Here is a 27,425-nt window from a genome sequence, read left to right on the forward strand (position 1 = left end):
CTGTATGCCGTTTTTTTTCTTAATGCTCTCCATGCAGTAACTTATTTAATTCTTAGAACATTCTTATTAAGGGAAGATGACTAATATCCCCATTTTACTGACAACAGAACTGGGACAGTGCTTAAGTAACCTGCCCCAAATTGCACTACCATTAAAGGGCAGAACTGGGGATGAAGCCTGCTGTCCTAACTCTAGAACTGAGCACTTAATCACTACACTTTTTTTTTACCTCTCAGTGAGAAATTTTAGCAAGCACAATCACAGATGTAAAAGTTCTACATATAAAATGATTTCCACTGAAGACAGTGACTCTCAGAGGTATTTTGAAATACTTGACCTGGTGTAAAATGTAGGACACAAAGGGTATTGGTGATGAACTGGTCTGTTCCACAGAGAAAATGGAGGAGCACTTTTATGAAAACCAAAGTTGTGGAGACTCCTCCTTTCATTCCCAAACAAATTTTTTAGTTCCCTCTGCATCTGTCCTATTATTTAATAGCTCCACCATGTTTTTAGCATCCAAAAATAGGGTTGCTAGTTAATTAATTAATGTTTATAAAACCCAGATTTGTCATTATAGGCCCACTGCGCCCCAAAATACATCCAGATCACTCCTTATGAACTTCTATGGTAACTGACTAAATCTTGAAGTTTTCTATCACAACTACTGAAACCTAGGCAAGGAGTATGTGTGTGTGTGTGTGTGTGTGTATCAGTCTATGGAAGTATGTATATTAGATGGGTATATGGGAAATAAAGTATCCAGAAATTTAACTTGAAAGGGTAGTAGACACGTTTACTTAGGATTTTATGTAGATTTTAAATCGGTAACTGTTAAAACGATTTTAAAGAATATTTTAGACATTAAAAATGGCACTCTAAAAATGAATTTGTTCTAGAAATAGTAACACAATTACTATTAAAACTTAAAATTTGCTTTATTCATAATAAACCCAAACTGGTTATATGCCCATCAACTGGTAAATAAACTGTGGTACCTCCATATAGCAGAATATTCCTCAGCAATAAGAACAATCTACTGATACAGGCAACAACTCAGATGAATCTCAAAAGCACTATACTAAGTAAAAGAGGCCAGACATAAAAGACAACCTGCTGTATGATTCCCTATATTTGCCTACATAAAACTATACAAATAGAAATTAGACCAGTAGTTGCCAGGAGATGAAGTTGGGGATTGAAGACGCTGACAACAGAGGCCATGAGGGAACTTTTAAGATGGTGGAAACAGTCTATGTCTTGATTATGATGGTGATTATAATACTCTTATGTTTTTGTCAAAACTCTCAGGATGACTTTTGCTGTAAATCACACCTCAATAAACTTGACTTAAAAAATTAAGGACGTTAGAGAAAGTGTTAACAAACCAAAGTAGGCCCACTCCTTGGTGAGTTATAGTCAGGTTACCCCAGGAAGAGTCACCTCACAGTGTCAATTTTATTTGTACAAACGAGATCACAGGGATTAATTTCCAAAACAGTGTCTCCCAAACAAGGGAAAGCAGGCTCCTCTTATTAGGATTTGGGATGAATATTCAGAAGGGATTTTAACATTATAATGGAACTGAGGTTGCCTCTGGCACTTTATGATTCATCTGTGCAAGCTCAGGGGGTCAGGCCAGTAGAGAGAGAAAGAGAGATACCAGCCAAATGTAATGTGTGAATTAGGGCCAGTCTGATTCAAAACAAAGAAGATATAAAGAGCATTAAAAAGTAGAAAACTAAAACAGTGATTATTAAATGACAGGGAAATGTAAAATTTTCTTAGATATTATAATGCCATTGTGTTGAGAATGCCCTTATTCTTTTAGGATAAGGATATACATATTTAAGTATTGAGGGGTAAAACGAGATGTTTGTACGTACTTTAAATTGGTTCAGTTTAAAAAAAGAGGGGTGCCTGGTTGGCTCAGTCAGTGGAACATGTGACTCTTGATCTCAGGGTTGTAAGTTTGAGCCCCAGTTTCATTGCAGAGATTACTTAAAAAAATCAAATCTTAAAAAAGAAGATAGAGATATAGTTAAAGCAAATATGGCAAAATGTTAATAATTACTGAAACTACATGGTAGATGTGTAGGTGTTTATTAATACTGCTCTTTTAGCTTCTCTGTATGTTTGAAACTTTTCATGGTAAAATGATAGGGCAAAGTGGCATTAATAAAATTGCAGGTCTTTGGGGCGCCTGGGTGGCTTAGTCCTTAAGCGTCTACCTTCAGATCAGGTCATGATCCCAGGATTCTGGGATGGAGCCCCGCATCAGGCTCCCTGCTCTGTGGGAAGCCTGCTTCTCCCTCTCCCACTCCCCCTGCTTGTGTTCCCTCTCTAGCTGTGTCTCTCTCTGTCATATAAATAAATAAAATCTTTAAAAAAAATTGCAGATGTCCTCAGAATTTTTGCAAAAAAAAAAAATATTCTGCAGAAGTCAAAAATGAAAATGTTAGGAAATTACTGTAAGAGAATTTTGTCAGAAAAAATTACACTCCAAAAATCAATTTGTAAAAATTATGACATTGCAATTATAACTTAAAATTTGCTAAAGTAAACTTATTTGTATAATTTTGTAGTTTATTTCTTGGAGTGTATTTTTTAATATAATATTTCAATTTTTAAAATTCCTTACTATCAAATGTTATCCATGTGTTAAGTAGCCTTTTCTGACAAAATTATCCTCAGATAGGAAGGCTCTAAGACTCTAATTGCCACATTAGTAAAGTGTGCTTGCAATATGCAGGTAGGTGGCAGCAATGTTCACAAAAAAAAAAAAAACCCAATTATACTATGCGTTGAGTAAAGGTCCCCATGAGTTCTTAATTTTAGTGCTGTGTAAAAAGCTTTACAGTTACCTCTGTGCGTGTTTGCTTCTTAGTTGTAACTGAATTCTATTATGATATACATTGTTACTCTTAACAAGAATACAACCAGTGAGGCTGGTTGGGTAGGTAGAATATGTGACTCTAGATCTCAGAGTTGAGAGTTAGAACCCCACCTTGGAGATAGAGTTTACTTACAAAAAATTTTTGAATAAATAAATAGAGGAACACAACAAATAGACTATTCTCTGGATCTCCATTTTGTAGCCTATAGTTTACTTCTGGTCAGCATAATTCTTAAAAAGGAGCTTTTGTCATTTAAAACACATTTAATTTAGATTCACTATGTTGTACACCTGACTAATGTAACGTGTCAATCATACTTCAATTAAAAAAAAGAAATAAACTAAAAAAACAATCAATAACCACAAGCTTAATAATATACTTTCTGTGTTACAATTTTAACCTTGCAAAGACATATATTACTTTGGTGGTACTAGGCAAAAATTTAAATAATGAATGTTAATATTTATTGACATGAAAATGTGCTGTACATACACTGTATGAAAAATGCAGTTCATCAAACAGCATGTACTAATCTGATTATATAAATACACACAACTAGGGGCGCCTGGGTGGCTCAGTTGGTTAAGAGACTGCCTTCAGCTCAGGTCATGATCTCGGGGTCCTGGGATGGAGCCCCGCATCGAGCTCCCTGCTCTGCGGGAAGCCTGCTTCTCCCTCTGACCCTCCCCCTGCTTGTGTTCCCTCTCTCGCTGTCTCTCTCTCCCTCTGTCAATTAAATAAATAAATAAAATCTTTTTTAAAAAAATAAAAATAAATAAAATAAATACACACAACTAGAGAAAATGTGCCAAAAAAGTAATGGTACCTATCCAAACAGTGCTCATGGTGGATGGTGGAATAGCATGTGATTTTCATTTTCTTCTTTATGCCTAAAGACTTAAAACTTATATAAGTTTTCTATTTATGAAGAAAAATAAACTATTTTAAGTATTTATAGAACATGATGTATGTTTGTCAATTCAAGTCCCTTAGAGATTCATAAACAAAGTGCCCACACTGTAGCTTGCAGACAATGCCTAGCCATAAGAGATATAAGGGGTGAGAGAAGTAGGAAAATAAACTGCAACCAAAGACATGAAGCAGAAATGATGTGCTGTTGTCAAAAATTGTCAGATATCATAGAGTGTTCATGTTTGCAAAATAGAACTAGATTATGGAGCACCTTCAATGTTAACATAATTTTTCACTTCTTCCCATAGACTGTGCAGAACTATATAGATCAGGGGTCAATTCTATAGAATCTAATTCATAACAGCTAATTGAGGCCAAAAAGGGAAACTACTAATAGGCATTTACTGGTTTACAGAATTGTTGGGGAGGGATAGAGAAATAATGTATTTGGGGCTTGCAGGAATGATTCCCAAAGACACACTAGGAAGTGAACCACCAAAAGCCAGCTGCTGCAAATTGAAGACTTGGGAAGCTGAAGCTGATGCCAGAGTCTCCAGAACCATAGTGATACTGCTTAATCAGGAAGTCACTGCAGTTACAAAACTGCCATGTCTAGGAAGACATGACAAATAAGGTGTCTCCATGAGCAGGAAGCCTCCTTATTGCTTCTGGCTCTAGAAACACACCATACCTGTCATGATAGGTATCAGAAAACTGATGTTCCATGCTTTGACTATCACCACCATGAAACCAGAGGTTGGATACTGGGACTTCTGATAATATTGCCACAGAAAAATGAGATGTCTCCTGACCATGCTTCCCTCTAGGAAAAAAAAAAAAAAGCCAAATTAAGAATAAATTCTGACTCTGTGCTTCCTTGCTAATATGGCATGCATCCCAGCTCCAGCTGCAGAAAAGTCTGGATATGTCGTTTTTAGCTTTTCAGCCTCTGCAGTTAAGAACGGCACACTGGAAGGGGCTGGAATGGATATTGAGCATCAATCTACCTTATCCCATAAAACAGCAGTAGTGGATCTTAAATGAAGTGAAAAGGAACAAAAATGCAGACCGAACATTTCTATATATTGAGCTTGATGTGGTTAAAACCAAATTCATTATTGCTCTTCCCCCAAAACTATCATCCTATCTGGAGTTTTGAGTTTTTATTAAAGCTACCATTATACTCTGACTTATGTTATTTAGAAACTAGTATGTGTCCTGTATCTATGTGACATCCAAGAAATATTTCTCAGTCATATAAATTACACCCTACACTGCATAAATAGTGAGAACATATAACTAGAAAAACTCTTATATCCTAGATGCAACTCTTTGTACTAAAAATTGTGTTAGCAAATTAAACCACTCCGACAGAGCTAATATCTCTTCTACAAAAGTGATTCCTCGCCTTTTTTTTTTCAGTCCCAAAAGACCTAGTAGAAATATTTTTTTAATAATAATGACTCAGCATGGCACAAAGTATTCCACATAGTCATTAAAATTAAAGATGTATTCAGTTATGGATCATAAATGTAAATGTATTCAATTGAAACATCTTCAAAATTTACTGCAATGAATTGTGATGAAAATGGCAAAAAGCATCAATAAACATTAAGTAAAACAAAGGTCAGAAATTTGGAAGTACAGGAGAGGGTTTGGGGGCTCCTATACAGACTTACTGATTGAATCAATTCTGATAAGTGGATAATAAAGTAGTTTAGAGAGCCTTAACTGTTGTAAAAATGTGCATTCATTCATTTGAATTGCATTATAACATAAATGACTCAAAAGAGCCCTGAGATTTTGGTGTTATATGAGTTAATCTTCCATTCAAAGTTGTTGAATTGTATTAGCCATGTACCTGATGTATAACAAATTCCTGTGGTACAGATACTGATGATGGCTATAATATTTGGACTTAGTGAGTGTGTAGTAGTGAGAATCCATCAAAGTGTTTTAAGCAGGGGAGTGACTTGATTAGACTGCATTTTAAATGAGTCAGAGAAGAAAAAGTGTGAAAAGTAGACAACTGAGAAATGTACTGCTGCTCTGGAGACAAGAAGGGAAGAAGCTGTGAGCCCAGGTAAGTTAAATGGTTTGTTCAAGGTCTCTGAGCCAGTTAAAACAAAATTGGCTTTTCTCTCTACACCCAAACACTTTTTCTACTATGATTCCTTACCTACAAATCCATTATTCACCACCTAAAATCTGAGATATCTCTAAAAGCATTTCCATTGTAATGATGCAGTTGGAAACTATGGACAGATCTAACTGGCTAATCATGCTTCAGCAGGATTTTTGCCATCCTGGAGTTGTTTTTTTTGGAAGACATAATTTGAACATTGGTATATTAACTATTAATGTGACTTGCAAGTCAGCAAACCAAAGCAACTTAGGCTGATAAACTGGTTTTTCTTTAATTTTGCTTATTCTTTTAAAGGTAAGAGAGACAATAATTAACTAGATGATTATTTCTCAGAAACATTGCTACGTTTACCTTTTTGTAGAAGCATTCTTTTCTCCCATGAAACTCTCTGACCATAAAGCCAGTGACTGCTTTCTCATATTCCAATTACTCCTAGTTCGCAGCATCCTGCCTCACTTCCCTTTTTCTTTCCATTCTCAGGCCTTATCCCTCCTTTCCTTTCCTCCCTGTTACACCAGCTGCCAGCTGCCAAGAAGGTGGATGAGGTCATTTATCAAATCGGGAGGTTTTCCTTTGTCATTCAATTCATTTTCCTTTTACATTGAAACTAAAAAATAGCATGGTCTTGTCTCAAAAAAATAAGCTTAACTTATATTGAAGGTTTATATTAGAGGGTTTGAGTAATAATAGGAAGCAGGTCTTGAGATAATATAAAAGCAAAGGAGTAATTTTGAATCTTCAACTCCCAATGTCTGTTTCAAGACATTTCTCCTCTAGTTTACTGATAATCTGTCTGTATTGTTATACTTCACTTTGTAGACACTTTGGCTGCACATATTCAATGGAACCCGTAGTGGCAGAGAAAACCATGTAATGTCTCCATTAGGAAAGGAGGAACAAACTGGAGATTCCTGTCTTATTTTGATTTCTAAGAATCAACTGGTCTAACTGGGGAGAATGCTCAGGCCTGGGCTATACTAAATCTAGAATAAATCTTAAATACAGAGGGTGAAATAAGAAATGGTGGAACTTGGCAGGGTCCCTGTGAAACATACCAGTATTCCTTCCATGGTTCCCTTCTCCCATCACTCCTTGCACAGTGCTGGGCCAAATCCAGTCTCTCATGGACCCTTTTCCACATGCAGCTACTGAATGCATTTTGGCCCCAGTGTAGCTCTCTAAATCTCACTAGATAACTGTAGAGACCCCCATCTATGCATCATAGCATCAGTGATCTACAACTCAGAAAGCATACAAGAACAAAAATTTTAAATATTATAGCTTTCTCTGTCAGACAGATTTTGCTGAACATCAACTGGTAACCCACAAACTCAAAAATTCTTATTGACAAAAAAGTAAAAAATCCCTTGTTCCCATAAATATGGTTTGTAGTTAGTGGACCATCAAAATGCGCATGGGATAAAGAACTCCAGTTTTCAAAAAAATGTAAGCAAAGCTCAGTCCTAAAAGATTTATAACACAAATAGTACTAATAAAATTATCCCGTGAAGTGATTTTTAATGAAGTGGAGTTAATTCAAGTCATGTCTTCTAGGCATGAAAATGGAAAGCAATAAATAAAAAAAGGTGAAAGAAAACAAATGTGACCTTGATGACTCCTCCAAAGTCCATAATCACCACATTGGTTCCTTTCATCCCCTGGTGATGTTAATCTTCTGTTTATTTTGCTACTGTAATCCTAAGTAATTCTAAATTTACCCAGAGATTGCCCTTTCAAATTTGGTCTATGCCTGTTCTTTCTCACCTCACAAAAAGTAAAGGAAAAAAAGTGTGTGTGTGTGTGTGTGTGTGTGTGTGTGTGTGTGTGTGTGTGTGTGTGTACTGTTGGTGGTTAAATATCGAGTTGGGACTTCCTCTTTGAACAGTTGCTTTTTCCTCTCACACAAAGGAGATCTCATTTTGTTTGAGCCTGGATATAGTTGAAATCAAACCACACACCGAGAGGGTATGATGGCTGAGAAGCCCCCGAAACCAGCCCCTCGAAGGATCTTCCAAGAAAGGTTAAAGATTACTGCTCTACCTTTGTACTTTGAAGGGTTTTTGTTAGTCAAGAGGTCAGAATACCAGGTAAGTCCATAGATGATAATGTTAAACTAGCAGTTTCTGTCTTAACATAAAAGTAATTTCATGGTGATTTGATGTGATGTGACAAGGGCCTCCTTGTTTCTGTTGCTATTAAATCCTCTTCCTTGGGGCACCTGGGTGGCTCAGTCATTAAGCGTCTGCCTTCTGCTCAGGTTATGATCCCAGTTCCTGGGATCGAGCTCTGCATTGGGAAGCCTGCTTCTCCCTCTCCCACTCCCCCTGCTTCTGTTCCCTCTCTAGCTGTGTCTCTGTCAAATAAATAAATAAAATCTTAAAAAAAAAAAACCCTCTTCCTTGAGCTCAGAAATATGCCAATTTTGCACAATTTAAAGACAACGTATGGCTTAAACACATACATGTATATATATCTGTATTGTATATAACATTCTAATGTTAAGTTAGTAATGTAAGAAAATTTAATAAGCTACATTTCCAAAGAATTTATTTAAACATTACAGAAGATTTCAGCTTAGAAGATAAAATGTTTCCTATATTTTTTTCTGCAATTTACTAGTATGCTTCCACGATGACGTGTATCATTAAGATAACATACTATGAGTTATGCAAAATAAGCATTTTGCTCCTACTCTCGGTTATTTGAAGTTTACAAATAATGTTAAAATTATCTTTTAATAGTAAACTTTTGTAAAAAATTATGAAAATGATAAAATTGACACTGTTTAGCATTATGCATAGTTATATATTCTAACACATTAACATGGTGACTTGAAAAGCTAATATGTAGGTGCAGTGTGGGTAATATATACACAAAGCTACATAAATACATTCACTCTAAGAAAATGCAAAAAGCATTTCGTATTTTTTTAAATGTAAAAATAAAAACTTATAATTAGTTAAAATCAGTGTTTTTAAAATACCAATTACGGAGAATTTGAAATTAATGAGAGAAATAAACATGAAAGTGCCTGTTACTAATGAAAAAGGAAATAATTAAGTTAGGTCAAATTTTATGAAATTTTAATACTAACAAAGTAGAAAAAATTGTTTCAAGAAATGTCATAGGAAATGTTTAATAATGATAATAGGATATATTTTCTTAAGATTTATTAACAGAAAAATTGTGTATGTGAAAATATCTGTAATAGCACATTCCGGTTTTTTTGCAAAGACATGGTAGCTTACATTCTGTTATGGGTGTTAAACATGTATTAGTAAATTTGGCAGCTCATTAGAATATTTTTTGTTCCTCCTTTATGCTTTTAAAGTGAATTCTATCTTGTTACAACAGGTTATCCACATTGTTACACTTTGCCAGGAAACTGGAATTGGGAAAATAAAATTTCTGATTTGTAATTTAAATTTGCTTATTCATTAAATATCTATCAAAGTATTTATAATAACTGTTTCTGATATTGGGTTTTTAAAAATATTTAAAGAAGGTATTCCATTGGTATGGTTAACAGAAAGAACAAGGATTTTAGAGAGTCAGTAAAATATGTCTTTACCTAATGGTTTTGCCACTTAAACAGCTTGTGATCTTGTACAAGTTATCCTATCTCCTTGAGATTCAATTTTCTCAAACTATAAAATGGAAAAAATACGACTTGCTACCCAAGGTACTATGCCTGGGACACAACAGGTACTCAATTAATTTATTCATTCAAGCAATGTTTATTGTGTGTCTCCTATGCACCAAACATCATATGGACTTCTAGAGAATATAAACATAATACAAACACCCTACCTTCAAGAGGCTTAGTTTATAGTAAGGAGGGATGACTCCCTTACCTGATTGCTACTCTACCTTTTCTTAGAAAGCATGCTTTGAAATGGAAAGAATAAACTGTAGGTATAAATATTTCTGATCAAATTAGCTTGTGTTTCCACTTGAATTCATAGCAACGTATCTTTTACTTGTATGTCAAGGAGAGCAAGAGGACAATAATGTCGACTTATAGGGTGGTTTCAAGGATTAAAGAGATAACATATAAAATACCTGGTTTACACTAAAGATTAGATTCATTCTCCTTCCATTTCATTATTTGTCATATTCTTATTAACATACTAAGATCAGTTTTAAGTCCATAAGTACAGTTGACCCATAAACAGCATGGGTTTGATCTGTGTAGGCCCACTTACATTCGGATTTTTTTTTTAATACATACAGTACACTGTTATATATGTATTTTTTCTTCCTGATGATTTTCTCAATATCATTTTCTTTTCTCTAGCTTACTTTATTATAAGGATACAGTATATAATACATATAACATATAAAGTATGTGTTAAATGACCGTTTATGTTACTGGCAAGGCCTCTGGTCAACAGCGGGCTATAAGTAGTTAAATTTTTCTGGAGTCAAAAGTGAAACGCAATTTTCAGCTGTGCAGGAGGGTTAGCACCTCTAACCCCTCTGCATTGTTGAAGGGTCAACTGTTAATACGGCTCAAAGGAGAGCCACAGGGCTACAGTGCTAGTAAATAAAAGCTGGGAGAAAAAGTTAAGGAAAATAGTGGGATTTCTAGGCAAGCAGCAGCAAGGGAACCGTTGAAAGTGAGGGTGAGTCAGGGGTAATAAAAGGTTATCTTTAAAGAAAATGGGCTAGAGGAAGTTGTGATGTTCTGCAGAACATTAAGCGGGGTCTTTGCTGAAGGAACTCAAAACATTTAAGCTAGAGAAAATATAACCGAGGAGTAACCTAGTCTGTAAGGGGATCACACATTTAGAGGTGTTTCTTAGCTGTTTTGTGACAGGGGCACTTTTAAGAATTTAAGGAATTTTGCCCCTAGGAAAAGGTGCCAACATATACTATTTTAAATACAATTCCAGAAAGCCCATGGATTCCAGGTCAAGAACCCATTAAAAATACATAATCTTCGTGGGAAAGATAATGAAGGAAGACTTACTTAAGCCACAATACTAGAATTTTGGATTGATCAGGAAGATAATAAGAGCATGCCATGGCAGGAAACCAATGAAAACACAGTTCTTGCAGATGGGGAAAATTCTCATTTTTCTGGAACTGTTTAAAAAGAGAAAGCTCATAGTTTCTTCAATTTGTGATATGCTAAAATTAAGGATAATGTGTATCATATGTCTTCTTATTAGCCTGAACATAAGAATGTGGTCATCATAATAGTATCAAAATAATATTTCTCTGACTAGTCCTCTAATTGCCATTAATTCATTGAGAAAAAATTTAGGGCTATCTCAGTTGTGCCCTTAAACATAGTTCTCTATGCTGGTAACCTCCAAATGTTTTAAACAATGCACTCCTTTCAAGAAAACATTTTTGAGCACAGATCTCTAATATAAGAATATTAATTTATTTAGAAGCTATGTATTGTACTCCTGTACTAATACTTCAAAAAATATTTCATATATACAGAAAAGTTATTAAGAAACATAAATGAAATATAATTAGATATCCTAAAAATTTCTTCCCCAGTGGAATTATCTTGCACACCTTTGGAGTTTTTGTGCCCCACTTTGGAGACCACTATACAACATCCTTCCTTGAGCAAAGGTACTTGACTTGCTCACAGGAAAAAGAATCGGAACTTTTTATTGGGGACAGGGGATAGAGAGGAGCTTAATTGGATTTTGCATTGTAATCCATTTTTACTAGTTACAACAATAAAAAAAAGAGCACTGGAGAGCCAGGAGATATAAATATCAGTCCAACTATGGAAGCTGGGCAATTCCCTTAAATCTTTTAATCTGTTTCCTCTTTTGTAAGATAGATAATTACTTTCTTGTGTAACTGAATGGGTTGTTGTGATGATCAAATGGACTATATAATAATGGGTATATTTTTCTGAGATATGGACATAAGATAGATACCATACTATCTTATGCTCTGTTATGTCCTGTTGCTCTGATCCTCACAGTAACTCTTCTGTGTAGAAATTATTTTACTTACTTCACAGGTGAGTGAGTTGTGACACAAAGGTTATGTTCAAGGATCCTCATCCATTAAGGAGGCTAGCTTGGATTTTATTGAAAAGCATTTGACAACATGATGCCTCACAAACTAAACTAATTCCATTTGATTGTGGGCTTCCAAAGGTTGGGGAGGTCTCATCACTAGATTCTTTATCATATTGAGCTCAATAGTAGCTCAGTAGACTTTCAAAAACATTTGTTTAATTAAATAAAAATGAGATACTGACCTTGAACTCTAAATGCAAGGTCAGCTAATAGTTATGAAGCTAGCGATAAATTCAAAATCCCATTTCAGTCCTTTTTCTTCAGAAATTCAACACTAATGATTGTTAAAAAATTTAAAAAAACTTTGTGCTAAATGTATTTCATTCAAAAATGTGTTCTTCAAAATTAATTTTTAAAAATATTTACATATCTCTATAGATATAAATATATACCAAGGTGTTGATTATTGAGATTGATATTTATAGATGCCTCAGATTGTACTGGTATGTTTATAAGAGCTTATCAGAAACTAAATCAAGACTGTGATCTCTGCATTCTGAATACAAGTTTGATCTGTTCTTAGGTTTGTAGCTGTGGTTGGAGTTCACAGGACCTACTGCTATTTGTAATCTTTCTTTTCCTCCAGGCTGCCTTTACTATCAACTCAGTGCCTTTGTTCTTACTTCTTCCCCCACTTAACAAACCCTCTTTAATCCTTTCCATGAGTCTGTATGTTTGTTTCCCAGTAAAGTTCTTTTTTTAAAAAGATTTTATTTAGAGCTGAGAGATGAGCAGAGGGGAAGGGAGAGGGACAAGCAGACTCTGTGCTGAGGACAGAGCCCTACGCGGGGCTCGATCCCACCACCCTGAGATCATGACCTGAGCCAAAACCAAGAGTGGATGTTTAACCGACTGAGCCACCCAGGCACCCCAACCAGTAAAATTCTTATTTTTCCCTGATTAATTCTACTCTCTCTCATGACTGAACACCTCAGTAATTTTTCTTAGAAGCACAGATGGATGTCTGTCTGTATACACAGAAAAAACTCAATACACTTTGGCTATTAGTGATTTTAGTTTTTCTGTCTTATGGCAGGTTAATACTCATGAGGCTAATTAAGAAGATGAACAGAGTGCTACACTTTGACTTCAGGGTTTTCTCATGCTTTCTTTTCTTCCGAGAATCAGAGAATCTCCAGTTTGAACTTGAGTCCTAGATGCGATATTCCAGAAAACTACACAACCCGTGATTAGGTTCTCCAATTAAAGTGCCTGTATTCTGATATCTCCCACTCTCCCTCACCCCCATCCTAGTTCCAAAATACAGTGTAGCTTTGACTTGCTCCTTGCACTGCACAGGCTTATCACTAGAACAGAATGTGAAAGCCTTAAAAAGAATATGATTAAAAAAAAAAGCTTCCCTCTTCAAATTTGAATTGTTTTATTATTAATCGAAAGTCAAGGGGCGCCTGGGTGGCTCAGTTGGTTGAGAGGCTGCCTTCAACTCCAGTTGTGATCCCAGGGTCCTGGGATGGAGCCCCATGTCTGGCTCTCTGCTTAGAGGGGAGTCTGCTTCTCCCTCTCCCTCTGCCTGCCACTCTGCCTACTTGTGCTCTCCCTCTCTCTCTCTGTCAAAATAAAATAAATAAAATCTTAAAAAAAAAAAAAGAAAGAAAGTCAAACCTGGGGTGCCTGGGTGGGTCAGTCCTTGGGCATCAAGCCCCGCATAGGGCTCTCTGCTCTGTAAGAAGCCTGCTTCTCCCTCTCCCACTCCCCCTGCTTGTGTTCCTCTCTCGCTGTGTCTCTCTCTGTAAAATAAGTAAATAAAATCTTAAAAAAAAAGTCAAACCTGATAATTGGGGCGCCTGGGTGGCTTAGTCGGTTAAGCGTCTGCCTTCAGTTCAGATCATGATCTCAGTGTCCTGGGATCGAGTCCCACATCGGGCTCCCTGCTCAGTGGGGAGCCTGCTTTTCCCTCTCCCTCTGCCTGCCTCTTCCCCTGCTTGTGCTCTCTCTCTCTGTCAAATAAATAAATAAACTCTTAAAAAAAAAAAAGAAAGAAAGTCAAACCTGAGAAAATTCAAGTATTTTTCAACAGAGTAACCAGATGCCCTCATGGGTTTTACAGAATATCTGCCTGGTCATAGAGACAGTATATATATTAGCAACTTCTCAAGCCGAATTTCTCAAGGTAGTTTTCTATTTCTCTATTTAAGACAATATGAAAGCACACTTTCATACTATTTGTGAAAGGTAATGGGTTTCATTATCCTGGCTCACAAAATATCCTTCCCTTCTCATACTGAATCCCATCAAAAAAGATCTATTTTGGAGATTTTTAGATGCTACCACTGTCACATACACACATAAAATCACTATTGTGCAAAAAATATATGGATAATTTAAAATGCAAAGTACCTGTTAATGTGAGTGATGAGACAATGCTTTTTTTTTTTTTTAAGTGGCTAACATTTATGGAACACTTGCTAAATCCCAGGTCCTATGTGCTTTATATACAGTATTATTCCATTTAATCCTTAAACAACTCTAAGAAGCAAGAGCAAGAGGCTGGTGTCTACCTCTACTCTTGGTCCCTTAACAGTGCACCCTCATATAGGAGACACAGTTGTCATCATCATCATCACCGTTATAATTCAGTACTTTTAATACATTCACAAAGTTGTGCAACATTACCACAATCTAGTTCTAGAACCTTTTCCTCATGCTAAAAAGGAACCCCATTAGCAGTTACTCCCACTTCCCCTGCTCTGTAGATTTTTATATCCATTTGTGGGATCTTTTTTTTTTTTTTTGTCTCCTAAGTATGAAACCAACTAAAAATTAAGACAGAGGAATCCCACAAAGATCAGTCAGGTACTTTTATCATCAATACAATCTATTAATAATATGTGGTTTAGATTTATGGCCAAAACAATGCTAACACTTTACCCCAAATTTAGATAGGCTTGAGCTACCTTGAGTCACTCACTGACTCAGTTTAAGAGCCACAATGCTGCCCCTCTTAGAGGCCCTTTGCCACATGGCATGACCAGAGCAGATTGCCCACTCCCTCCCAGTAGGCTGAGCAGAGAGAGGACGGAAAGGGACTAAGTTGAGCATATTGTCTCCCAACCTGGGACAGTCCTACTGTCTGTGGAGGAGATAATTCACTCTCTTGCACTGTGCAGGGTAGATTGGAGGGCATAAGAAGGCAGCAGAAAATCCAGGCAAAGCGCTACCGCAATGCCAATAACAAACACCATGTATATGAAAAGAGGGAAATAAAAGATTTCTGATGGGGCTGAAGGCAAGGTTTGTTCTCTGGCCTTATTACACTTCTTGACTCAGGTAAATACTGGGTATCTGGATTTCAGATAAGAGGAAGAATTTATTTGCCCATTTTCATAATTGTTCCTTTGGGGGCCATCTTTTGGCTGATCCTTCAATCCTATGCCCCTTAGAATTGGTCTTTGTTAATTTGTTCTTGGCTCAGGAGGCATCAGCAGGTTCCATACATTACATTATAGCCAACTGTCAATTAGGAGGTAGGATGTTGTGGAAAGACCACAGGTCCTGGACAAAGAAACCTGTGCCACATTCCAGCTCTGTCCCTAAGGTAGATCGCTACAGTAATACTACCAATTTGTTCAAGCCTCACTGTATGCATCTCCCTTTGAAATGTGACTTTTCTGCTCTTCCATCAAGAGATTGCCTCTATTTTTCTACCCCTCGAAATCTGGACTGGGTCATGCTTTGGTGAATGTGACAAAAGCACATTAGAAAGTACTCAGACATTGGATCTTGCCCTCTCTTGTTCCTGGGAATCCTTCCGCTAGCATGTGAACAAGTCTAGGTTACCTGACTGGAGACAAGACCCTATGGAGTGAGACTCCAGTTGCCTCAGTGGGGGGTTTTCCAACACCAACAATCACTTCTCTGATTCTCTGGACACCAAGTGGGTGTTGAACAATTCAGCTCAATTCTGACACTACCTATCCGGACGTAGTGCAGACCCCATGGCTTAATTAAGGGCTCAGTCCCACAGGGCTGCCCTCCACTTCAGTCACCAATTTTAAGTTCCAGGCCTCCCATACTTCTGATCAATTCACTATAAATCAAGAGTTCCTGGGGCACCTGAATGGCTCAGTCGGTTAAATGTCCAGCTCTTGATTTTGGCTCTGGTCATGACCTCAGGGTTGTGAGATGGAGCCCTGAGTTGGGCTCCATGCTTGGCGGGGAGTCTGCTTGGGATTCTGTCTTTCCCTCTTCCTGTGCCCCTCCCCCTGCTGGCTCTCTCTCTCTCTAAAATAAATAAATAAATCTTAAGGTAAAAAAAAAGAGTTCCCATGACCCCCTCCTAAGATTTGATAATTTACTAGAATGGCCCACAGCACTCAGGAAAACATTTTACTTATATTTACTGGTAAGGGATACAAAAGAACAGGCCGATGAAGAGGTACTTGGGGCAAGGTCTGGAAGGGTCCCAAACACTATTGTGTCTCTATTGAGTCGGGCCGCACTACCCTCCCAGGATGTGGATGTGTTCACCAATTACGAATCTCATCAAATCACATTGTTCAAGAGTTTTTATGAAACTTAAATCTCCCAGCCCACCCCCCTTTTTGCCTAGAGGTTGGTGGGTGGAGCTGAAAATTCCAACCCATTAATCAGTTGTTCTTCTGGCCACCAGACCTAGCCTGAAGCTACCAGGGGTCCCATCTGAAGTCACCTCATTAGTATAAACTCAGGTATTATGTAAAGGGGCTCATTGTGAATAATAAAAACACTCCCGTCCCTCAGGAAATGCCGAGTTTTAGAATCTCTATGCCAGGAACTGGGGAAAAAGACCAAATATGTTTCTGATTGTATCACTCTCAGTTCTGCCTTCCAGCTAAGACCCCAGGCAAATGAGTGAGGCCACCCTAGATCTGCCACAGGGAAGCATGCCCAAAGAATCATCACCAGCCTCAGCATGATGGGAAATAGAAAATGTTTGCAATTTGGGCTGCTAAGTTTTAGGGTGGCGTGTTACACAGTAAAAGCTAACTAAAATAGCACCTTATCAGGCATGAAGAGAAAGGGAGAAAGTAGTTCTATTAAGAACATAAGAAAGATGGTTGTTTTAATTCAAAATGAATTTAATCTTGAGCTTCCGGGGAGCCGAGGCAAATAAAAACAAGATGGGCCGTAGAGTTCCCAGTATTTTAGAAAAGACGTATATAAATTCTGAAGAGGTGACATTTTCTGGTCAAAAAAAGGATAAATGATATGTCAGTATTAAAGAGACCCAAAATACCATAATGTATAAAAGTATCTTCACATTTTATAAGCAAAAGAAAAAAATTTCATGTAATTCCCTTATATTAATCCTCAATATAAATCAAGATAATCCAATGTGTTATAAAAATTGAGCTTATTAAACCCTAAAGGAAGGAATGATCAACATGTCTATGAAACTGGAATTTTTAAAAAACATACTTTTGGAAAGAGCTGTGTATGAAGGTAAGTCTTAAGATGTGGAAGGATTTTATTCTTGAAATCCCCTTGCCATTCTTTCGTAATATAGACAGTCTTCATAATAACATGTAAATTCCCTGGGGCGCCTGGGTGGCTCAGTTAGTTAAGCGACTGCCTTTGGCTCAGGTCATGATCCTGGAGTCCCGGGATCGAGTCCCACATCGGGCTTCCAGCTTGGCAGGGAGTCTGCTTCTCCCTCTGACCCTCACTCCTCTCATTCTCTCTCTCTCTGTCATTCTCTCTCTCTCAAAAATAAATAAAAAACAAATAAAAAAATAAAATGTAAATTCCCCTTATTTAAATAAATTTTCACTTGAGTGAAATGAGACTTTAAATTTTTTTAAACTTAAAAAGTTGTATTTCTATAGAACCCATAATAATGTGAATGTAGCAATAATGAAATATTCACCACATGAATGAAATTTGGACTTCAAAGTTCAGTTTTGATCATGTTAAATTATTTTTATGATTATGAACGGTTCACATTGCCTTTATTTATATAAACATATACTATTTATAGAACTGAAACTACGAGCCATGTACTCTGCTAAGTGCTTTACATTTATCAATCCATTCAATCCTTTCAACTGTTCTGGAATGTAGATATTTAATGCTTGTCCTATCCTGACCCTTTAAATGACCCCTCTTACAGGTGCAAACTTCTACTGAAACCTACATAAAAAGTCGTGTCTTAAATCAATGGGGAAAGTTTTGAAAAATGATCTATTTAAACACAAATCAAATTACATCCTTACCTCACACCTTATGCTAAAATAAATTTGTAAAGGATTTAATCAAGAGTTAAATGTAAAATTAAGCTATAAAATTAGGTGATTTATCTCAGGATAAAGAAGAACCTTATATCAAATAGCGATTAAGAAAGTTACAAAGAAAAATATTAATAGGAAAATAGTTGAATATATACCAATGAAATAATGCTTATAATTTTTTCCCACAGGTGTATAAACATTATTGGACAGAGTTGAGAGGAACTACACTTTTCTTTTATTCTGACAAAAAAAGTCCAACAGTAAGTAGTAAAACATATTCAGTTGACTGAATTTTTCCTAATATAGACTTGTCATATAGTTTTATTCATTTGGGGTTTTCTGTCTTCTGACATAAAGATATTCTAGTAAAACCAATTCAAATAAGAACTTTTATTATACCTCTCTCGCTGTGGCTCTCTCTGTCAAAATAAATGAATGAAATCTTTAAAAAAAAAAAACACTGCATTTTTTTTCTTTCGGATGCCAATAATAGAAACATAGCTGAGACGTGAAATTTTTATTTTACTTTTTTTAAGATTTTATGTATTTATTTGAGAGAGAGAGAGCACAAGCAGGGGGGAAGGGCCGAGGGAGAGGGAGAAGCAGACTCCCTGTCGAGCAGGGAGCTGGACGCAGAGCTCTATCCCAGGACTCCAAGATCATAACCTGAGCTGAAAGCAGATATTTAACTGACTGAGCCACAGGGGTGTCTCGAAATGTGAAAACTTTAGCCAGATATCTGGATACAACTTGTTTAATGCCAAGAGATAGCCTAAATTTCCCCAGCATTTTACCTTGCTCTAGCATGCACTAATGATCTGAAAGGAGCTAGATAACCCCCAAAGCCTTATAACATATGACACAATTTAATTTTCCTAGGGAAACAAAAACATAACCCACTACAGAGGACTTCTAAGAGCTTAAGCATGAGAATAACAATAAAGAGATTCTAAGACTTATTTATTAGTAGTAATTTCAAATAAGTGATTTATATTTCAACTCTCCCACAAAAATAGAAAAATGTATATTTCACTTTTTCCACAAATAATATTTTAGTGCCAAATGCTTGCCTACCTTGGAATGCAATGCCCTTAGGAGATTTTATGATCTGGTCACTTGCTTTTTTTTTTAATTATTTTTTAAGATTTTATTTATTTATTTGACAGAGAGAGACAGCAAGAGAGGGAACACAAGCAGGGGGAGTGGGAGAGGGAGAGCAGGCTTCCTGCCGAGCAGGGAGCCCGATGTGGGGCTCGATCCCAGGACCCCAGGATCATGACCTGAGCCGAAGGCAGACACTTAACAACTGAGCCACCCAGGCGCCCCTGGTCACTTGTTTAAATATAAACACTTTGGACCGTGGATATAGTAGCCCACAGTTCTTAGAACATCATTATTACATGTCCAGATCTAATGAAAGGAACAGAAAAAGAGCCTTTGTGATGTATTCCACCTGCAGGCATTTCAGTGCCATTTGTGGTAAACTCACCAGATGTCGTTTAAAAAATAAACAAAAAACAAACTTAAAATGATCATCTTTCACTGGAGTTCTGGATAGATTTGTGTAAAGGTGTTTCCAAACACCATAATAAGTTTTAACAAAATGAATTCTTCTGTTGTGCCTTCCTACTTCCTACTGATGGCAGTAAACCCGTGACAACCCCTGGCCTACACCTTGTGTAGTACAGGTAAGCAGCAGAGCAAACACGTACTGCTCACTTACTCCCTGGCAGGAGGCGGTACCTGCTCTTCAGGCTGACTGCCTGGGTGTTTATGCTGGCCCTGCCACTGTGAGCTGTGGGTTCTCGGGCCAGTTACCAACCTCTCTGTGTCTCAGTCTATCAGACAGGGAAGTGGCAGGAAACAGATGACATCTCAAATTGGGCATTTTTTTTTTAAAGATTTTATTTTTAAGTAATCTCTACACCCAACGTGGGGCTTGAACGCCCGAGATGAAGAGTTCATGCTCCACTGACTGAGCCAACCAGGCGCTCCTCAAATTGGGCATTTTTGAAGAAAATTTAATGAAGATGCTATATTCAAAGCTGTGGACAGGATGTAGGAAAACCACAAAGGGTAGAACAGAACTCTGAGGCTAGTAACAGCACCCTTCTATCATGTCCAGGATATGAAAAAAAAGTGGGAGAACGGTGAACCGAGGTGTGCGAAGGTGAGTGTATTGAGAGGAGTATGATCTTTGAGGAAACAATTGCATAGGATAATAAATAGCTCACTCTCCTTGGTCTTCTGATCTTCTGCCAGTGTCAACCAGGGTCCCACGCAGTGGGAAGTCAGATGTTGTCCACATCAGTCTCTCTCCTGGTGCGTAGCACTGTGTAGTGAAGGGATAAAAGTATACCTAGATGACCAAATAAAAGATCATGTCCAACATGTTTATTTTCACATCTCTAAAATTAGGATGAAAAGAGTAGCCCATGTCATGAGGTTATCAAAAGGTTTAAACGAGGTAGTGAAGGTAAGGACTTAAGTGAGTAGCTGGCACAGAGTAAGCAATCAAGCATTTTATTATTTTTTTAATTTTTAAAAATTTTATTTATTTGAGAGAGAGTGAGAGAGAGAGAGAGTGCACAAGCCAGGGGAGGGGTGGAGAAGCAGGCTCCCTGCTGAGCAAGAAGCCCGACGTGGGACTTGATCCCAGGACCCTGGAATCATGACTTGAGCCAAAGGCAGACGCTTAACTGACTGAGCCACCCAGATGCCCGCAATTCAAGCATTTTATATACAATATCTCATCTAATTCTCACAACAACTGTGCAGAGTGGGTACTGTTTTAATCACCACTTATAGATGAGGGTAGTCAAGTTTCAGGATTCAGAAATTGTGCAAGATCAGACAGTGAACAAAAGAGGTATAATCCAGATCTTGCTCCTGAGCCAGCATTCTGAACCATTGTGCCACGAAGAGACTGTTGCGATGAAATACTGCAGAACTGTCCATCTACCGATTTTGTTAAAAGAGGGTACAGGCTTTAGGAAATGTGTTGGGTGATCTTCTCAGGAGAAAGCACAGAGACAGAACAGGTGAGAACTGTAGATATTCGGCAGATAGTTGGGCAGAATTTAAAGCTGCCTTTATTTGAAAGGCTGTCAGGAGTCATGCGAAAGAGCCTGTGAATTTGTTTCATGTTATTGCAGAGAAAGGGGACTGGGACCAATGGATGGAAATTCTCTGGAAGAAAAACTGTGGCTTAATATGAGGAAAAGCTTGCTAGTAGGCAGAGTGACATAGGAGGCCTGAGTTTTCTGTTGTCTGAGATATTCCAGCATAGACAGGATGGCTACATGGAGGGATACCGTGAAGGAGATTCAAGCATGAGGGCAATAGATTAGACAGATGAGCTTTAAGGCTCTTTTCAACACTATAGTTAGAAAAAAAAGATAGAACTTCCTTTCTTTTAATCAATAGATCAGTTTACAGCACTTTATCTAATTTGGCCACTTCTTCCTCTGTTGCTTCCTCCTTTGTATCAGCAAAATTCATTTAGCTTAATCTAGACAATCTATCAGAAAAAGATCTTATGTAATTTGAAATTCTATCCTGCTTCCCTTATACCTTCCCTTCCATTTTAAATTTTGCTCTTTGTTCACTGAAAATAAATAGGCCAACCCAAATTACCCTTAACTTCATCAACATAGGAATAGATCTGGAAAAAAATTTACTTACTTATTTTTATGCCTTACTTTATTCAGAAAAATAAAATAAGGAGACCTACAAGAACAGAGCAAAATAAGTTATGTTGGGCAAAACAGAGGAAAATAAAAAGAAGTCAAGAATGAGGCTAATTCACAAAAAATATTATGCCATAAAAACTCTACTGAGCTTACTGGAAGTGGTTTTGATCTAATATTAGAAAGCCAATTGCATACAGACCAGTTGCATACAGACCAGTCCATAGATACCAATTGTTCAGAAGAAATTTTTTTAATTTATTTTTCTTTTTTTTATTATGTTATGTTAATCACCATATATTACATTCTTATTGTATTGGGATAAGATAGGAATTTCTTAATAGGATCCTCATAACCAGGGGCATGTGAAAAATGTCGAATAGCATTCTGGAAAAAATTGTGTATATGAATATATGTACATAAATCTATTATAAATATTACTGATAAGAATGTGTAGCACACAGTTAAAAAATAAAATATACAATATTCTTTATTGTAATTTCCATATAGGTAATTGATTCCCATAGAATACTTTCAGTGATTTTTCTGAATTTGGATCCATAGCCAACTATGATTGCAATTCAATCATGATTTGACAAATGGAGTTGTTTCCCAATCTGCTGTTTCCCTAATAAATTTATTGTCATTAAATATGACATTTGACATGAACGTTGGCTGATATTTTTGTTTACATTAAGGAATAAGAGGAAAGTAAAGCAATAATTATATATGTCACCTATTTGTCAATGACACGGGCAAGTTCTTTGCTGAGTAACAATAGTTTCTAATTACGGAAGAATATTTTGTCAATTTTTTGTTCTGTTAACAATGAAAAAGTTTCAGACACAACAAACTTTAAAGTTTCACCTGCATTGGGCACCTGGGTGGCTCAGATGGTTAAGCGTCTGCCTTCGGCTCAGGTCATGATCCCAGGGTCCTGGGATCGAGTCCCGCATTGGGCTCCCTGCTCCTTGGGAGCCTGCTTCTCCCTCTGCTTCTCTTTCTCTCTCTGTCTCTCATGAATAAATAAATAAAATCTTTAAAAAAATAAATACATAAATAAATAAAGTTTCACCTGCATTATTAACATTTTTCTCCCTCACTTTCTTATGTCTCAACCAGAGCAGAGCAAATTGTGGCCCTTGAGCCAAATCTAGCCAGTGGCCTGATTTTGTACAGTCTATGAGCTAAGAATATTTTTTACATTTTTAAAGTATTGTATTAAAACAACAATAGGAATTTGCAACAGAGACTCCATTTGGTCCACAAAGCCGGAAGCATTTACTATCTAGCCTGTGCAGAAAAAAAAAGAAAAAATTGCTGGCCCCTAGGACAATTAAAGAGTAAATCAAGCCCTAATTTGTAAGATTTGCCAATTTCCAGGATGCAAATACTTCCACCATAGCTGATTTCAACCTATGAGTGTGACCTCACTGAATTGGGAAGAAAGGTACAGTAATGCACCATTAGATGGTATTCCATCAAACAGAAATGAAGATGTAAATAACCTCAAGAGCATAGTGAATACTATTTAGTAATACAATTAGAAAATAATGAGTTTTGTGGGGTGCCTGGGTGGCTCAGTCGTTAAGTGTCTGTCTTTGGCTCAGGTCATGATCCCAGGGTCCTGGGATGGAGCCCTGCATCGGGCTCCCTGCTCTGTGGGAAGCCTGCTTCTCCCTCTCCCACTCCCCCTGCTTGTGTTCCTTCTCTCGCTATGTCTCTGTCAAATAAATAAGATCTTTAGAAAAAAAAAGGAAATAATGAGTTTTGAATTTAATTACCTTATTTTAAAAATAATTGTATGCTTATATCATTTAATTTTTAATAATGGCTGTTGTTTAGTGACTGGCTTACAAAATTCCTAAAAATTAAAAAATTAGCTTTTGCTAACCTGTATGAGTCAGGTCCAGCACACCACCACATAATACGTTTTCCAAACGCCCTCTGGGTTCGGAAGAGTTGCGATGCCCAGTTGAAAACCAGGATAACATGCAAGGTACAAATCAGTTGAAAGGAAGAGATTACTTATATTCCTGCCTGCCAGACCTAATGTATGTTACCCATGAAATAATGTAATGAGATTTCCTTTATCTCTGCAGTATGTCGACAAGTTAGACCTAATAGACCTCACATGCCTTACTGACCAGAATTCAACTGAAAAGAATTGTGCAAAATTCACCCTTGTTTTGCCGAAAGAGGAAGTGCAACTGAAGGTGAGTAAGGAGAAGCAATCAGTTGGAAACAAGTTGTGGTTATAAATAGTATTGGCCTCTTCACAATCCAGTGGCTGAGAAAAAGAGGAATTATAAGAGGAGCTGCCAAGCTGCCAAGTCTTGTACTTTGTTAATATTTCTTGCCTTTTGCCAAAAACGGCAGTTTTCTAAATAGGGACTTGAAAGGTTATGTTCCCTTGTTTAGTATACAAGCACATTGAAACCATATATTTTTGTCCTCCAACAAAGTCAGAGATCCCATCTGGTGTTTTTAAAAATTTGTTCTTGAATTGACATTCACCAAGTTCCCAGATGAATCTGAGACATGTCCAACATGATACATGTTGGGAACCACTGAATTAGACAAACCCATATTTCACAAATCGAGACATATTTTGCAAATAATTGGCTTATAGTCTTCAAAAATACCACTGTAAGAAAAGCCAAAGGAACACTGGACACCTGCTCCCAATTATGGAAACTGGGGTATGACAACTAAATGTGATGTGTGATCCTGGATTGGATTCTGTATTAGAAAAGGAAAAAAAAATGACAAAGAACATTATTGTTACAGTTAGAAAAACTCCAAAAAGAAATGTGTTAGATATATAGTTTGTAAAATACGGTATTAATCTCACAAAAATCTAAACTCCCTATGAGCAGAGATCTGTTTGTTAAAGTTGTCACTGTACACCCAGAAAAAAACATTACAGTACCGTAGTCTCTGTTTAAAGCGATTGCAGTTACCTGCAGTCAACTGCGGTCCAGAAGCAGATGATCCTCCTTCCGACCTATCATCAGAAGGTCAGTAGTAGCCTACCACTCTGTCACAGTGCCTATGTCATACATATCACTTCATTTCATCATGTAGCCATTTTATCAGCTCACATCATCACAAGAAGGGTGAGTACAGTACAATAAGATTGTTTTTTTTAAGATTTTATGTATTTTGAAAGAGAGAGAGAGAGAGAGAAAAAAAGCATGAGTGGGGGGAGGGGCACAAGGAGAGGGGGAGAGAGAGCGAGAGAATTTCAAGCAGATTCCACGCTGAGCAGGGAGCCCGATGGGGCGCTCGATCCCATGACCCTGAGGTCATGACCTGAACCGAAATCAAGATTTGCTGGGTTTTGATGGCTTTACACATTTTGAGACTTATGAAACAATTCTATGAAATTCTAAAGTTATCTGAAGTTAATGTTTACAATCATTCATGTCTTTTCTTCTTTGTCTTTATCTTTTTGTTTTCCTCTTTAGACAGAGAACACAGAAAGTGGGGAAGAATGGAGAGGCTTCATTCTTACAGTAACAGAGGTAGGTAGGAAGGACATTACTTTCGATTGATTCATTAATTCAACAAATATTTACTGGACACTGGCTCTGAACCACACAGAGTGAAAGGGGTCAAAAATACAAGAATTGGAAAGGAGAGATATAAACCCTTACACTTACTCGTGAAATTCATATTTTTATCAGGTGGATGGAAAGGAAGAAAGAAAATGAACAAGATAATTTAAAATTGTGGTAACTGTTGTGTAGAAAGTAAACAGGGCCTTACGCTAGCTGGAGAGTTACAGGTGGTCAGGGAGATAGACTTTTTGGTCCTGTCCTTTAACACAGTGGTCCTTTGTAATGCTGATATCTATAGCTCACATAGCATCTTCTAAAGTACTTTCCAATTACTTTCTTATTCACTTAAAATATATTTATAAAATGCTAAGAGATGAATGTCGTGAAGAACATAAACAATATAACAGAGAGCCAATCAAAATGAAAATTCACCTTCAAACATTTGCTTAGTGAGTCGTAAGACAAAGCGATGCTTACATGTTCAATTCTGTGGCATCTTATCAGAGACAAACAGTAAGACCAAAACTGCTTACGGTTAACTGTTGCAGCAGGATCTCCATTATTTTAAATGCAGCTATTGTAGCAATTGTCATAAACATGAGGGACTTTGAGAGCCAGCCCCCCAAAAAGCACCATGTTCTCTGATACCTTTAGAGAAGAAAACTTTCTATGTTTATCACCGTCAGTTAAATACACTCTGTCCAACGCTAGCTCCTAAGTGAAGGCTTTGCAGTCATATGAAATACGCACCGCACTTTACCGAGATGATGGATGCTGGTTCTTTATATCAGCCAATAACAGGTAAAAGTTGGAGGCTCGGCTACCATGCGGGGAAGTCACAGGAGGCTAGAAAAGGGGGCCAGTTAAAGATGTGAGACACGTTGCCTTGTGAAGCGGAAGAAACTTTTTGGGAAACTGCTTTGGTGTTGTGGAAAAGCATCATTGTGTGGCACGGCACTTCTTACATTGGGATCCAAGTCCCCCAAGGGTATGTGAGTAAGGTTATCAAGGAGAACACTAAAGCCACTGGAAAACCTTGGGGTGCCTCCTCCTGGCACACTAATTATACTTGATGTTTTGGCATAAAAAATGTTTTTAGTTTTTTTCTTTGAGGTAAGGATAAAAAGCATTGTTTTCATATTAACATGTACATAGGTATATTCAGAATACAAAATAAAATTCATGTGAATTTCCAAGAGAAGAAAAGTTGTCTTAAATTTTGTGCTCTGTAAATGTTGGTTTTTACTATGTTCCCTGAACACTCTGTGTATATTCCCACCGTGCTGTTGTTAAGAGAATTTTACCAGAAGTTTGAGAAGCACAGATTGTAGTCGAAAGAGCAGAGACTTTGCTTTTGAATTAAATAAACTGGAGGTTGAGTCTACCACTTTCTAGCTGTGTGACCCTGGGCTAGTTATTTAATCTTTCTGAATCTCTTTTTTTTTTCCTACTTGTAGAGTAGGAATAACATTACCTATATTATAGTATTGCTGTGAGGATTTGGGATAGCACAATTCTTGGGACATAATAGGCAATTAATAAGCTGTAGCTTTTTCATTAGTTTCACCTCATTCTATTATTTTTTTCTGGATTGGTATATAAGGAAATAGCTGTAGTGATTATTAGCTTAGTTATCCAGAGGAATAACTTTTTGATTGCATACCCTTATTATGTTTTTATTTCAAATGTCATATATATGCAATGTATAAGAGAGAAACAATAAGAATTAATAAGAACATGTAAATAGGCCATAAGGAGATGTATATCAGAGGTATGAATATCAGGAGGGCATAGGTTGCTCAATCCAAAATACATCTCTAAAAAAGGTCAAAACGAAGTAGAGCAGTATCGTAATCCTAATGTGTGAATGTCAGTTTGAAATATACATACAAATAAACTGGAATATGGACCTCTGACTACCAATTCTCAGTCATC

At 37.0% G+C, this 27,425-nt stretch overlaps 1 protein-coding gene and 1 long non-coding RNA gene across 2 annotated transcripts in view; one reads left to right on the top strand and one right to left on the bottom strand.

Moving 5' to 3' along the window:
* Positions 1-4,194: 4,194 nt before the first annotated feature.
* LOC141372611 (uncharacterized) lies at positions 4,195-4,951 on the bottom strand. Its single transcript, XR_012377934.1, has 2 exons — positions 4,501-4,951; positions 4,195-4,421 (listed from the first exon to the last, which is right to left on the bottom strand). It is a non-coding gene; the product is annotated as an uncharacterized lncRNA (long non-coding RNA).
* Positions 4,952-7,842: 2,891 nt separating this feature from the next.
* Positions 7,843-27,425, top strand: part of STAP1 (signal transducing adaptor family member 1) — a 34,809-nt gene continuing 15,226 nt past the window's right edge. Inside the window, exons 1-4 of the mRNA XM_025887419.2 lie at positions 7,843-8,042; positions 18,427-18,498; positions 24,030-24,143; positions 25,398-25,454. Coding sequence (XP_025743204.1) covers positions 7,923-8,042; positions 18,427-18,498; positions 24,030-24,143; positions 25,398-25,454 — 363 coding nt within the window. The 5' untranslated portion in view covers positions 7,843-7,922. The remainder of the gene's footprint in view (positions 8,043-18,426; positions 18,499-24,029; positions 24,144-25,397; positions 25,455-27,425) is intronic.

This window comes from Callorhinus ursinus, unplaced genomic scaffold (assembly GCF_003265705.2).
Source record: "Callorhinus ursinus isolate GAN/ISIS: 27379988/994484 unplaced genomic scaffold, GSC_fseal_2.0 scaffold4, whole genome shotgun sequence".
Lineage (NCBI taxonomy): Eukaryota > Metazoa > Chordata > Mammalia > Carnivora > Otariidae > Callorhinus > Callorhinus ursinus.